Consider the following 16,163-nt stretch of genomic DNA (forward strand, 5'->3'; position numbering starts at 1 on the left):
AGGACCTTTGATTAGTACTGCAAAGACATAAAACTTGATTCTTGGTGCAAATAAAGATTGCTCAACCTTAACCATGAACTAGCGGGTGGCATGTCTTGCACCTTTTTTATTTGAAATAGCTCCAATTTGTTTATTTGTTTATTAACAGTATAGCAAAACACCCAGCCCTATGTCACTTTAAAGTTTCTTAAAAAGTACATGAAAATGCTTGATTTAAAAAGGACTAAACTGGCTTGCATAACATTCTCTTGGCAAATTCAAGTCTATGGAATGATCTCTTGGATCCCAAGTCCATGGTGGGTTGTGGTACCAGAAAGAAAAAAAGCAACCATGGAAATGCTAGTCCTATACGGCATATGCAATTATAAAGGGGCAAAGGATGCCTCTTTGAAACAAAAAAAAAAAAAAAAAAACAAAAACTTTCAATTAGAGATGTTATTTTATAGAAGGAATGGGTGTAAGGATAATTTTACATTTTGAATTGAGTTTGAGAGGGTAGTTTAGGCAATAAATTTGGGTTTAAAGAGATATTAATTCTTTAATAAAAGAACAATATGGGTGAAGAAAGTAACTTGAGTGTAGAAAAATTTAAATAAGTTCAAATAAAATTTCCTATAAGATTTTTGAAGTGCCAATAACTATACAAACGTTACTATCAACTTCTTTTCATAAATTCTAAATATGTTCCACCTTTTCAATTTCTCGCTATTTTACTAAATTACAATTTTCAGCATTAAAGATATATAGGTTAAACTACGAAATAATTAACTCTCCTCAAAACTGTTCAACAACCATGGCATGTGGACGGTTGCTATAATATATATATATATATAAGGAAGGTACATAAAACATGTAGAATTGGATTTGGCTAGACGTATAGATATTAGAAAGGAGTTAATGAGTAAGTTACGTTTTAAATGGGGAAACTTAACGTCCATATATATGTTTGACTCCCTTGCAAGGGAAACGCTTCATGTGATATTCAAATGAATTGCCTTGTTTGTTGGCCACAAGTATATATGATCATATCTCCAGACCCCTTATTAAAAGGGATTTCTATTTTTTTTCCAAAAATTAGGATTAGGTGTGGGGTCCATTTTACATCGAACTTCAATAATCCGAACCATTTATTTTGTAGGTCTCGATTAATAGATCATCCTTGCAAAAATTCAATTCAATCCTTATTTAATTATCAAGATAAAATTTCATTAATTCTTATATAACAAAATATTCGTTAATTTCTTTGAATCTAATTAGATGTCTTAAACATTTCCTATTTGACTAATATTTTGCAAGGATGATCTATGAGGTGAAACTTAAAAAATAGACAGTTCAGATCATTAAAGTTCGATATGATGTGGACTATACAACTAATTCTCATTTTTATAAAAAAATAAGGATTACTTCCCTTAAAGGTTTCCATCATATCACTATTACATATATATTTCCGTCCTCCATCTTTTAATATGTTAGTCGATCAGTTTCTAATTTGTTTCTCCTGCACTCCATCAGCCTTCAGGCCCCTATTCTTTTCGCTGATCACGCTTACCAGGTAATGCTACCTCCATCTTTTACATATTGGGCGTCCTCTTTGAGAGAGATTTCAATAAAACCGATTTACCGTCACCATGTCGTCTCTCTCTCTCCGACTCCCTCGATGTTGAGTACGTTGCGAGTAGGCGATCGACGGCTGAGATTTCTAATATTCTAGCATGATTTTTATGTCCTTGAGAACCTAAGATTGGGTTCTTGTCTCACCTCTTGGACTCTTACACAGAAGGTTCACAATTGTAACGTTAAAAGTCCTATTTGTTTAGAGGGGTATAGTCAAATTAGGATTTGATAGGATTTCACAAGATTTTAATAGACTTTAAAATTAGAATGTAGTCAAATCAGGATTTGAGAGAATTTTAAAAATACATCCAAATCTATGGGTAGACAATATATATTTTGATAGGGATTTTTAAAGTGATTATAAATCTAGGGGTCTTAAAAAAATCAAGGATTTGATAGTATTTCATTAAGTTGTGGATTTTGTTAGATTTGTGAGCACAAATATACATATCCAAGAGAAAAAAAGAACCCCACCTCCACCCCTAGGATTTCCAATCCAGCTTGCTTACATTTTTTCACTCCCTTCTTTCCTCTCCCACTCCTCTCCCAAACCCTAGCGGGTCGTAACAGAATCTCACGGAACTCTTGCCATCCTTAGATTTGATTTTTATCACTTGGGTTCTGGAAAATTGGATGAAGAGGTGTGTTTAGTTGGTGGGCGTTGGGTACTTGAGAAAAGAGCAACGGGGTTTGTTTAGTTGTGGTGAATTGGGTCCTCCAGGTATTTGATAAAAAGCACAAGAGGGTTTTTGGGTTTTTTGGAGTGGGAGAATGGGACAGAAGAGGCTGAAGGGTGGAGGAGGAGGGAGTGAGAAGAAGAAGAAGGCCTTGAAAGACCATGGGGCCTGTGTTGGAGATGATGATAATTAACTTCTTTTTGAAATATCTCAAAGAAATTCAAGTTATGTCTGTATTGGTTTGATGATGCTTAGAAATCTTATGAAATCCATAATCAAAATCTACACAAATCAATTGAAATCTATAATGAAAATCCATATAGGATTGAAAAGTCCATTAATATTCTTTGAAATCTATCACTTAATAAAGTCTATTAAAATCATCTAAAATCCAAATTAACTATACCCTCCTTAATATATAATTAAGCCCACCTGAACCATTAAACTCTGGCCCTTCTCAGCCCTCCTCAAGCACTGTAGCAAACAAATTAGTTGAAACTAATTCGATTTTAATAATGAACTAATCAGTATATCTTGCTTTCTGCCCATTTTTGTTTTTACCTGTGTTTGTGTTTTCACTTTCTGCTGTTTTTACTTGCTTAGCCATATTATACATTTTCAAACTGATCTTGAAACCCTTATTGGTGTCCTACTCTGAGCTAACAGAAAACTGTCATACACCTTAAGCTAAAATTAACCTAATTTTCAGACTTTTGACTTTGAATGAATCCTTACAAATTTCTACAAAAGAATATGCAATTAATTATATTGTACCTTTATAATTATATTTCATATAATTAACTAGTTCCCTCTGATTAATTTTCCTTAATTTGATCAGGCAAATGTCTAAGCCTCAGAGTTCTCTTCCATGCCTGCTTCTGATCTTCTTATCCGAAGCGCTCTTTCATTCCTCTCAGGCTGACGTTGGCACTGCTGCTCAGTACAGGCCCCCTTATTTACGTAAATTCTGCATAAATTTTACTCTCGTGCATCTTAAATTCTTTCTTTCTTTCTTTTTTTATGTTTTTGGATTTTGCCCTTTATTTTCTTGAACACTTTGTTGGATTATGGAAATGTCGAGGGTCTAAATTCTGAAAGTAAAGAAATGCTAAACAGAATATCTCAAAATTATGAGCAAACGAACTTAAGAATATCCGAAAACGATTTTTTAGCAAAAAATTGTGAAGATATACATAAATTCCAGACTATGGCTGCATAGAGTAATGCTATGAAGACATACAAAACCTTATACACAATCTTATACAGGTGATCCTAAATACAAATGCTAAGGCACACCTATTACATAGTTTATCAGTTTTGTGTGTCTAAAATAACAATTTTGTTTTTGTTAACATATCCATACTAATTAATACCTTCCATGCATATAGCTACCGCCTGTGGTGGAAGTGACCAGGGACAGTTTCCTCCAAGCAACCTGTTCGCGTCCGTTGGCGAGGGAATTTGGGACAATGGTGCAGCTTGTGGAAGGCAATATCAGGTGAGGTGCATAAGCGCTCCCGTGCGAGGAACCTGCGTTCCAGGGAACACGATTCAGGTAAAGATTGTAGATCGTGCACTCTCTTCGGTGTCCAGACCTTCAAGAAGTGATGCTACCATAGTTCTCTCTACTACTGCATTTGCTGCAATCGCCAACTCTTCCGCAACATTCGTTAACATAGAATTTCAACAGTAAGTAGTAAATATCTCATGATTTTATTTTATTTTCTGTCTTTTTCTTTGTACCACCATTCATTGAAAGTCAAGAGTGGGTATTCCATATGCAGCATCTGTCACCCCATATCGTCTAATAAAAGTCAAGAGTGGGTATCCGAAGCTATTGGTTAGGTAGACGATATGGGTGCAGTTGTCACCTTACTTCTAGTTAGATCTTGTATCTTCTTTCCCATACTTCTAGGGTGGTTAGAAGCTTTTTGCCTTACCTTCTTTCTGCTTTTTATGGAGCTGCCGTGTAGGAGTGATTCAAGGGTGATCAGTGTGTTGATCACACCTTGCCCTATATATCTTGTACTCAACATGGTATCAGAGCAGGAATAACATGTCCTTATGATACTCGTTGCTTTATTCTTCAAGCTTTCTTTCATGGTTGACAAAACCCCATCCTTGAGTCCGACACTGATAGCTCACTTGGAGCCAGTCATAAATATCAACCGGAGATTGATGTAAATCCAAATCAAAGGTTGAGTTTTGTGCTTCTAAACGAGTTCAACTACTTACCATGGTCGAGGGTAGTTTCACTTGCCCTAGGAGGAAGATCAAAGCTAGGGTTCATAAATGGAAGTATTGAAGCTCCTGATGCTTCCCTTACCACTCGTGAATCTTGGCTTAGCAAGGATCAGTTGGTCATATCCTAGCTCCTCAATTGCATGGAGAGAAAGATAGCTAAGATATTCAGTTACTCTGAGTCATCCTTTCAGTTGTGGAAGTCCGTGCAAGAGATGTATGGAAATCAGAATAATGTAGCCCGTGTGTTTCAACTTAAAAGAGATATCGCGAGCATGGAACAAGATGGAAAACCTTTTGTTCAGCTACTTGGAAGTCTAAAAGGTATGTGGAATGAGTTGGAGGTATTCCGTCCACATACAACGGACTCAAACCTGCTTCTTGAAAGGGCTGAAGAAAACAAAATCTTCCAGCTTGTCACTAGTTTGGGGTCGAAATATGAAGATCTGCATAGCCATATTCTCATGAATCCAGAACTCCCCACCTTTGTAAATGTTTGTGCAACAATTCAAAGGGAAGAAGTGAGAAAAAAGGTTATGAACACCGGTACCTCAACAACTGCCTCAGAAGTTAGGGCTTACTTTTCCAGTGAAAAGAAACACTTCTCCAGTGATAATAATTACAAAGGAAGAAATCCTTATCTCAAATGCAAACATTGTGATGCCACCGGACATGTGAGGGACACTTGCTGGATTCTCCACCCTGAGCTCAAACCATACTTCATGAAGAACGAAAGGTTTATTCAGAAGAAGCTTCCGTTTCCTAGTTATAAAGCTAATCATGCCTCATCCCTGTCAACTAAAGGCTCAGAGGATCTTCTAAATTTTACCTCCAATTCCACCACACTTATAAATGAGTTCGCTGCGTTCCTTCAACAAAAGAAGGAAGTCTTTGGGAGTGATGAAGCTGGTACCTCTGGTAATGGTAACTCAACTACAATGCTGGGAAAGTTTGTAGGTTTTTTGGCTGACTCAAAAAAGCTCACTCAAGACAACATGCAAGGTATATTGACAGCTTTCAAAACTGCTCTAAATATAAATCAATTGCATGATTTGTGGGTCATAGATTCCGGTGCCGCAGATCACATGACCAACCAAGTTTACAAGCTCTGTGATTTTAAAAAACTTTCTACACCTTCACATGTTTCAATTGCTAATGGGGAGGGAGCTAAAGTGTTAGGAATGGGAAAAATACATCTAGTGTCTGACAATATAGAGTCTAAAGCCTTGTACATTTTTTCATTTCCTTTTCAACTTCTCTCAATTGGAACTTCTCTCAGTTGGAAAAATCACACATGCATTAAACTGTTCAGTTACTTTCTCCCCTTATACTGTATTTTTTCAAGACTGTATCACCAAGAAGAAGATTGGTGAAGGTTTGTTCTTAAATAGTCTCTATTGCCTATCTAAGGAGACATCATTTCTCAAGGGATTTCAAGTCAAGTCTAACCTAAGTCAAGATCAAACCTTATGGCATCAAAGATTACCTCATCCTTCCGAGCTCATTTTGTAAAGATTGTTTCCAAATCTGTGTAAAGAAGTGATCCAATGTGATACTTGTCATTTTTGTGAAGCCACTAGGTTACCTTTTGGTTTATCCTCAAATAAGACTAAACAAGTTTTTGAACTTGTACATTCAGACATATGTGGGCCATTTTTTGAATCTTTTGATGGGTATAAGTACTTTGTAACTTTCTTAGATGATTTCTCGAGAGTTACTTGGTTATATCTTTTGAAATCTAAGAGTGAAGTTGTTGAAGCATTCATAGACTTTCATAATCTTGTCAAAAATCATTTCAATTCCCAAATCCAAACTTTGAGATCTGATAATGGCTTGGAATATATGTTACACATCATGAAACAATATTTAAGCAGTAATGGAATTTTGCATCAAACCAGTTGTGTTGGTACTCCACAACAAAACGGTCTAGCCGAGAGAAAGAATCGTGATCTACTTGAAAAAACAAGAGCTCTAATGTTGCACATGAATGTATCAAAAAGATTTTGGTCCCAAGGGGTCATGACAGCTACATATATCATAAATAGATTACCAAGTCGAGTCTTGGAGTTCAAATATCCAATATAAGTGTTAAAAGAAAGGGATGTTAGTCTATCACACCTAAAGTCCTTGGATGCACATGCTATGTTCATATTCAACCACAACATATGGATAAACTGGACCCTAGGGCTAACAAATGCATGTTTCTTGGTTACTCATCTACTAAAAAAGGTTACAAGTGCTATAATCCCGAGCTAAAGAGAGTTGTAGTTTCAAGGGATGTACGATTTGATGAAACTAACCTTTTTTTCAACAAGTTGTCTAAAGATCAGTCACAGAGGGAGTCATGTTTTGAGTTTTTTCCCTTACCAAGGACTGAGGAACTATCTTTCCAGATACAACCTCTTAATTCTCCTGCTGCAGCTAATGAAACTCAAGATAGTAATCACAATCCTGACCAACATATGCATAATGAAGAATTTCCTCATGAAGAGCCAGAAAGCTCAACAGAAGAAACACAATAGTTTCAAGGCAAAAGAAATCCAGTGCGTGTTAGGCATCCTCTTACAAGACTTCAAGATTATACGACTTATTCAACAAGACATCCAATCAGTGGTTTCATGTCCTACCAGAAAGTTTCAAAATCTTATGCTGCCTATTTGAACACCATCACCAGTCACTGCAGGCCTCAAACATTTCAAGAAGCAAACTGTCAAGAAGTGTGGAGAAATGCCATGGAGGAAGAGCTTCATGTTGGAAATGTGCCCTAAAACCAATCATATGATGATACTTTACGGACATTTCACAAAGTTAAACTAACGTAGTTTAAATGTAAAGGGCAAAGATTATTGTTTGAGCCGTCTCATATAAATGTTATATGCTTAAACGATAAGTCCAAGGAATATGTGATTGGAAGAATGCGATCTAAAGAAGTTAGATTCATGAGACCATTCTTTCGTTGACACATCCTAAACGTTCCTGATCATAGGATTGTCAATTGGGCATTGACAGTCCGTTAAGATCAGTACGTGCTATGTCTTCTCTCAGGGAGAGTGACTAGTCTCGAGTCATTGGTGTGTGTGACATCAAGACAAGTACGTAGGTGCTCAATAGAGAATGAGTTCACTGAACACGATCAACGAAGAGTTCTCATATTTATGTCACATGAGAACTCATGGTTGGGATAATGCAAATTAGTCTTTTGACCTGAGGCATCACAGTTGTCTTGTGGTTAGGTCCTTAATCTTTGATTATGTCAAAGTCACTCCATCAGGAGGGTGTCCACGACATCGTTGGGGTTAAGCCACTTAGCCATGGAGGCAAGTGAATGCGCAACAAGGGATCTCTAACCTTCAAACTGTTTGAGGGAGAATACTCTATGATATGATTAAGAATCTTTGGCCAAAGTATGAATGAGATTTAGGAATGTGTTCCAAATCACATTCAAGGTAATCATATAAGCACAAGACTCACATTGGATAGTAGACATCAATAAACTATCAAACAAAACAATGTGGTCAAGAGTATTGTATTAGAGAAAGACCGTATTGCATTTGTAATCCTAAAACTGAATAGGTTCTCCACCTCTTCTGATTAGCTTGGGTAACCATGACATGCTGCTAGACGTCAACCATGGTTTGTGGAAGCCCTAAAAGTGTATTATCACTAACGGGAGAATTGAAAGTAAGTTTCAATTCACAATCGATTAGAAAGAGTTTTAATCGCCCATTGCCTCGCTAAAAGGAACCTAATGGATCGTTCACCGAGTAAGGTAGAGTTTGAAGAAACAACGGAGATGAGTAAGAATAATTAAATGGTTTAATTATTTATCTAAGGCTAGGATTAATTAATATGTTAATTAATCAAACGAATAAGTTCGTTAAAGACCTCGGGTTAGTTTTGGGCCGCAAGGCCCAATGGGATTTGAATGTCAAGCCCATTAACTCAAGTTGTATGACAACTTGAATAAACAAAGGGCTTGAAAGCCCAATAAACCCTATAGGCCGGCCATGTTAGAAGAATAGGGCTTTTGGTCCATTAGGTCACTTATTTGAAGGGACTATATAAAGGACTTTATAGCCTAAAATTCATTAAGGGTTGTTTTTGGGGAAAGGATGAGAACACAAGCTCTCCCTTCTCTCTAAAATTTTGGCCACCTTGGAGGGATCATCTAGCAATCAAACTCCTCCAAGGTCACTCATTTCTTCTTCATTATGCCTTGGTGATGAATCATTAGAGGTTCTCAATTTTGGGAACTTTGGAGAAACCTTTTTTCATCCATCCAAATCCATAGATCTAAGATGCAAGGAATGAAGGCCCTCTCTTTGGGTGATTAGCCTTTGTTTAAATACAAAGAGGAATCTACAAAGGTATATATTTCAACTCACTTTGTTTTGAGTTGATTATTGGTTCACCATTTTACTAGGCTTTGAACATTCATGGGTAATGTTTTGTTTTTTAAGTGCATGCTAGCATGATTCCGCCTTTAATTTGTTAATTGCATGCTAATGATGTTGCTTAAATGAACATGTCATCTTCCAAAATAATCCTTCACTTCATGCTCTCACTAATCACAACACTTGGAGTGTAGTTAGACTTCCACCATGAAAAAAGGCAGTTAGTAGTAAGTGGATCTACAAGATCAAATTCCACTCAGATGGATCGATTGAAAGACACAAAGCTAGGATGGTGGCTAAAGGATTCACTCAAACATATGTTATGGACTACAAGGAAACATTCGCTCCAATTGCCAATATGAACACTGTGAGGGTGTTATTGTCTGTTGCTGTGAATAAAGGATGGGCTTTATACCAAATGGGTGTGAAGAATGCATTCTTACATGGTGACCTTGAAGAGGAGGTTTACATGAAACTTCCACCGGGACATCCTCAATACAATGAGCCTGGCATGGTGTGTAGGTTGCACAAATCCATTTATGGATTAAAACAATCCCTAAGAGCCTAGTACGCCAAGCTCAGCTCGGTTCTTGAAGAAGTTGGTTTTCAAAGAAGTCATGCAGACTCATCCATGTTTGTTCGAACATGAGTGGTTGGCAAACTTATTGTGTTGATCTTGTTGAGAATATCGCATTTAAGAATAGGAAAAACAAGAACAAACTCTAGAAATTGAAAAACAAATAACCAAGATAAATAACACCAAGAATTTACGTGGTTCGGCAATATGTGCCTACGTCCACAGGACAGCAACAACAATCTTTGACTATATCAATAATGAGTACAACCAATAATCTTGCCAAATCTCTAGAACTAGGACTTGACAAAAAACCTGAAAGAACAAGAACAAGAAATATACTATCTCTTTTCTTTTCTCTTGCACACACTTTGCCTTTCTAAATCAAAACTAGTACAATAGCCCCTTTATGTAGACATAATAAAGTTCTTCTTCAATAAGGATTATTAATCCTAATTGGAAACTAGTTATAAGACCTACTCCAATTGAGAAGCTAACTCCAATTGGGAAAACGACTCCAATTGGGAAAACAATTTAATCATCTAAGACTATAATTCCTTATAGACTGAGGACAACTTATCATGGGCTGGAAAAAACCCAACAATCTCCCCATCCAGATCATGAGGAAGGTATACCAAAATAGGATTGATTTTCTTGGCCTAACTCCCATTGATCGAACTTTTCATGACCAAACCTCCCCTGATCAAACTACCCATAACCAAGCTCCTCTTGATCAAACTAATCATTAACCAAGACCCTCTTAATTAGATTTCTCTTTGACCAGGCTCCCCCTGATTGCAATACCCATCGTCATTGGCAAAGGTAATTATAGACTTCTTTGCCAGAAAACCATCAATCATCTGCATTAAAGAAGCTCTTCATCATAGGTCACAACACCTGCAGTATTGTTCCCATCCTTTTGTTCCTTTTTCCATTTACAATAATGCTTCTTCATGTGACCTTTTTCCCCATAATAGTGGCAGTTGCCATTGAATCTCATCTCACAAGAATTTTTGCCACTTTTCTTTGTGACAAAGAGTTGTCCAGCAACTGCACCTGAAGCTTTTCTCCTTGTTTCTTCATTAAACATGATATCCTTAACAGCATCCATAGACAGTACACCATTAGAAGCTGAATTGTTTACAATTACGACGAAGGTTTCCCAAATATCTGGCAAAGATCCCATCAATAAAAGTGCTAGCAGTTCTTCTTTAATATTCAAACCCATAGTGGCTACCTGATTGATCACATTCTGAAAGTTGTTCAAGTGCTCGGTTACACTAACATCATCCGCATACTTCACGTTGACAAGCTCTTTGATAAGGAATACTTTATGGGCATCGGTTTTCTTCTCAAAGAGGGATTCTAACTTCTTCTAAAAAGCTTGCGCATCAATTTCTTTAGACACATGGTGATAGATGCTCTCATCCACCCATTGTCTAATCGTACCAATAGTTTTACGATTCATCTTGGTCCAATTGGCATCAGACATATTTGTTGGCTTGCTATTAATACCTTCAATTGGCTCATGGAGATTTTTACAATAAACCATGTCCTCCATTCTTGATTTCCACATAACCCAGTTGGCGCGGGTGAGTTTCATCATAATTGCACCCTCCATTCTAAATGTATATCAACCAAACCTGGCTCTGATACTACTTGTTGAGAATATCGCATTTAAGAATGGGAAAAACAAGAACAAGCTTTGGAAATCAAAAAACAAATAACCAAGATAAATAACACCAAGAATTTACGTGGTTTGGCAATATGTGCCTACGTCCATGGGAACAACAATCTTTCACTATATCAATAATGAGTACAACCAATAATCTTGCCAAATCTCTAGAACTAGGACTTGACGAAAAACCTGAAAGAACAAGAACAAGAAATATACTATCTCTTTTCTTTTCTCTCGCACACACTTTGCCCTTCTAAATCAAAACTAGTATAGTAGCCCCTTTATATAGACATAATAAAGGTCTTCTTCAATAAGGATTATTAATCCTAATTGGAAACTAGTTATAAAACCTACTCCAATTGAGAAACTAACTCCAATTGGGTAAACAACTCCAATTGGGAAAACAATTTAATCCTTTAAGACTATAATTCCTTATAGATTTAGGACAACTTATCATGGGCTGGAAAAAACCCAACAGATCTATGTTGATGACTTAATAATCACTGGGGACAATGCTGATGAAATTGCAAACCTTAAGGGTTTTTTGAGTGATTTGGGGTTTCAAACAAAGCAACCTATGTCAGTGTATTGTGATAATCAAGTTGCAATGCACATAGCTTCCAATCCAGTGTTCCACGAAAGAACAAAACATGTCACTGTGTCCGTGCTCAAGTGCAAACTCAAGTGATTCAAACTCTTTACACAAGAAGTGCTGATCAGTTAGATGACATTTTCACCAAACCATTACCTCCAAATTAGTTTAAGCGTCTTCTATCCAAACTCGGTTCCATCAACATTCTGGACCTAGCTTGAGGGGGAGTATTGAAAGTCAAGAGTGGGTATTCCATATGCAGCATTACTCATATGCAGTATCAAATGCAGCATTAGTCACCCCATATCGTCTAATAAAAGTCAAGAGTGGGTATCCGGAGCTATTGGTTAGGTAGACGATATGGGTGCAGTTGTCACCTTACTTATAGTTAGATCTTGTATCTTCTTTCCCATACTTCTAAGGTGGTTAGAAGTTTTTTGCCTTACCTTCTTTCTACTCCCTATTTTATGGAGCTGTTGTGTAGGAGTGATTCAAGGATGATCAGTGCGTTGATCACACCTTGCCCTATATATCTTGTATTCTTGTGTTGTTGTTTCTCTATGAAAAGATAATACAAACAAAACACTTAAAACTCAACACCATTGACATTAACTTTATGACTTTCGTTTGGGGATATGAGCATGTTTATGAACACGTAATTATGGTAATTAGACAGGGGATTAGTAGGGAAACTAGCCGGTGGTCTGTTGAGGACCTTAATTGTTGTAGAAGGCACAAGAATTCAAAGATCAGTTCTAATAATGCATGCATGATGTGTATTATGTTTTGCACAACATATATAGTTTGGTCCAGTAATATATAGAGGCACCAAGTTCTAAGTCAATGTACATGCTAATATCTAATTGTTAGTAATCAATAAAGTTCAAAGCCGAGGCAAATTTGAGTCAATTAAGTACGTTTGTCATGACATTTCATGAATAAATTTGGGTTAATTAACAAATCCGGAGTTATTAACCCTATTCAAATTGCAGTCAAATTGATAGATCGAGTCACAAAACTAACAAAATGAGAATTATATATATTTAGAGAGACTTTGAATTTGGTCCCTAGTCACCGACTCTTTGACTAAAACCTTAATGGTATTCAATTTTTTATCATATTCCCTTGATTTTGTACACCTTGTTATATTACTATCAAAATTTATATTCTATGTTTGACATTAAATTTTTTACTATAATCTGGTCACAATCATTAAATTAGAGGAAAGGGGCTGGGCTGCCCTTTCGATCAATCTCCAGCTGCTTAGTGCTGCTATTGGTGCGAGTTGTAAAGAGTCTTGGCCTCAAGCCGAGTTGGGACGTGATTTAATTCTCGTAATGAGATTAAGTGTTGTGTATATATATGGCATATAAATCTCAAATTTAATATCCCTCACTATATTACAATTAGAAATGGCTACAATAATAATAATTCAAAATTTTTGATTTAATAAATGGATATTAAATGGATAAAAACAATGTAACAATACATGATAATAAACGGCAAAAGAGTATCCATAGTGTTAAAAATTGGGACATTTTTAATATATATTTTTTTTTCAAAAAAAATTTGGTACATTTACATATAACAAAAATGGCACATTTATAAAGAAGAATGGGTACATTTTAAATAAATTATGGGTACAAGTAAAAGATAAAAAAAATTCTGAGTACAAATAGAAATTTTAAAAAATATGGGCACAAAAGAAAATTAATATATAGGTACAAATTAAAACTAAAAAGAAGTACAAACTTAAAAAATGGTTGCAAATTAAAATTGGAGACAAACTAATTAAAATAGAAATATATGATAGAAAGTTTAGCCATAAATATAAAGATACTAAATGTAACGTTTCTAACACTAAATGAATATATTTTAAATATAAAATTTAATTATGTTGATATATAAATATTTTATTATTGAAATAAATGACCTTTATTAAAACCCAAGGACTTTGATCAAAATTTGCTAAGAAACAAGGTTTAATTAATGAAATAGAGAAAATAATGATAATAACCTATCAATGGAATAGAGAAAATAGGATTGAGAACCTAATTTCTTCTTATATTTATGGTCCGCTGCCATGGAGGAGAAGGCGGAGAGAAGAAGTGGGACTTTGGATTTGAATTTCTTCGGGAAAGTTATCGATCGATTGCAAATTTTTCCATTTGGAGGGGACCCTTTGATTTTCTTGAAACTTTGAGGATGGAAGGTCATTTAGTTTGGTTGCTTTGTGTGTACTTTCCAATTTGTGGTTAGTGTTTAGTTGAATTTTACTTGTATTAGGGTGTGTCTTTCTAGAGAGGGCAAGACTTTGGAAATTTTGTCATATGCACATTTGATAAAATGAGAATTATGATTAGATCCCCCTATTGTTTGATTGCGCCTACCCTCTGGTTAATGGGTAATAATGTTATTATGTAACCTCAAGGGGTAACAGTACGTCCTCTTCACTTGTAAGTGAGAGGTCTTAGGTTCGATTCTCGCCAAAGACGAATTTGAATCACATTAATGCGAGCCCATTGTGTGGTTAAGCCCACCCCTCCCTCTTAGTGTATACAGTATCTCTTGTTAAAAAATAATAATAAAAAAAAAGGGTAACAATACGTACCCTTGAGAAAATAATGGCAACATAGAGTTTTTCCTTTCATTATTTGTATTGGTTTGTACTGGTTTTTAATATGTAAATGTGCTAATTAGACATGCACAAGAATATTATATATTAAAGAATATTCTACACTTATTTGATCTTGTGTTTCTTCATGACAGTAAATGATCAGGTGTAATTTTTTTTCTTTTGCAGGATATGACCTATGAAAGGGAAATTTTATGGTACTCTTTAAGAAAAGGGTGATGATGCTCTTTGTTGTAATAAAATTATTAACGGACATTATGAAATTGTGTATCATCATTATTTATTTTGGATTCTTTACCTTTACTTTTAACGGGTGTTACAACATAATGTTACACATCCAATCTCAAAATTCAAGTAAAGTACCGTTTATTAAATTACAAATAAAGTAAACTTACGCTATGATCGTCAAAGCTTACCGTTCAAAATTACCTTCTGTGCTCAAATAAGTTTACATCAATGTAACCTTACATGCATAATAATCCTAAAATTTGAAGATTATACTAAGTTTGTCTCTTATGCAGTAGGCAAAAATTAAAAGTTATGGAATAAGCAAAAATTCAAATGTAGTGGTGTAAGTTATAACTTATAACATCTCCAATGCATACTGAGTCAAATTTGACCCTTAACTATTATTTAAGCAATAAAGACGGGTTAAATCAATGCCTCCACACGTTGGTTACATGTGTGCTTGTTGTTCGCAAGGAACACTGCATTTTCCAAACTGTTGGCTCAGGTTATCAAGCTCAGGGCTTACCACCCTGATTATCTGATCAATTCTATTCAATTGGATAATGTTGAAGAATTCACATCTAAAACTTTTGATGACTATTGCATGTCGGTTGGGGTTGAAGTTGAACATCCAGTACCCCATTTTAACACCCAGAATGGCCTGGCAGAGGCATTCATTAAGCGCTTACAAATGATTGCTTGATTGTTGGTCATACGTACCAAGCTCCCGATCCCTGCTTGGGGCCATGCAATATTGCACACATCCATGTTGGTTTGCCTAAGGCCTGTTGCGATCCAACCATATAACGCCCTTCAGTTGGTTATTGGATACGAACCTGACATATCTCATTTGCGTGTTTTTGATTGTGCGGTCTATGTGCTGATTTCGCCGCCCTTACGTACAAAAATAGGGCCTGAATGAAGAATGGGAATCTATGTCGAATATGATTCTTTTTCAATTATTCGTTACGTAAAACCTTTGATAGGCGATCTGTTTACTGCCTGTTTTGCGAATTGTCACTTCTATGAGATAGCGTTTCCATCATTAGGGGGAGATAAGAATGTCAACGTCCATGTAGAACGATGTGAATTATCATGGATGGCTCCCACCTTGTCTCATTTAAATCCCCGCATCGCTCAGTCTGAAACTGAAGTGCAACGCATATTAGATACCTAGAACATAGCTCAGAGTATGCCAGATGCTTTCACCGATCTAGTGCGAATGACAAGATCACATATTCCAGCTGCGAATGTGCCTGCAAAGATGAATGTACCAAATGTACGACGGACTTCCTTCCTGGAGACCTGAGAAGCCACTTTGGCTTATCCATGTACATTAGTGGCTAGTCAATCATATGCCTCTACATAGAAGCGTGGCGGACCAATAGGTTCAAAGGATTCACACCCTCGAAAGAGGAAGCCTGCAGCACAGGCTCATCTGGAGCCAACCGTGAATCCGACTATAGTCTACTCATTTAATTTAACTTATGAGGAAATTCTAGATTATGGAAGCGTCCTTGAAGAGACTAA

General features: G+C 36.1%; 1 protein-coding gene across 2 annotated transcripts; it reads left to right on the top strand.

Moving 5' to 3' along the window:
- The first annotated feature begins 1,438 nt into the window (after nucleotides 1-1,438).
- On the top strand, nucleotides 1,439-14,708 carry LOC137716816 (EG45-like domain containing protein). Of its 2 annotated transcripts, none has more exons than XM_068456188.2 (4): nucleotides 1,439-1,552; nucleotides 3,130-3,251; nucleotides 3,680-3,980; nucleotides 14,574-14,708. In XM_068456188.2, the coding sequence occupies exons 1-4, from the start codon at nucleotides 1,467-1,469 to the stop codon at nucleotides 14,578-14,580; spliced, it is 516 nt and encodes a 171-aa protein (XP_068312289.2). In that variant the 5' UTR covers nucleotides 1,439-1,466; the 3' UTR covers nucleotides 14,581-14,708. The 2 variants fall into 2 exon arrangements, with proteins under 2 accessions (XP_068312289.2, XP_088555438.1); XM_088699312.1 differs by lacking the exon at nucleotides 14,574-14,708 and adding an exon at nucleotides 4,076-4,348.
- The last annotated feature ends 1,455 nt before the right edge of the window (nucleotides 14,709-16,163 follow it).

This window comes from Pyrus communis, chromosome 8, assembly GCF_041283825.1.
Source record: "Pyrus communis isolate YQ-2024b chromosome 8, ASM4128382v1, whole genome shotgun sequence".
NCBI classification, from domain to species: Eukaryota; Viridiplantae; Streptophyta; class Magnoliopsida; order Rosales; family Rosaceae; genus Pyrus; species Pyrus communis.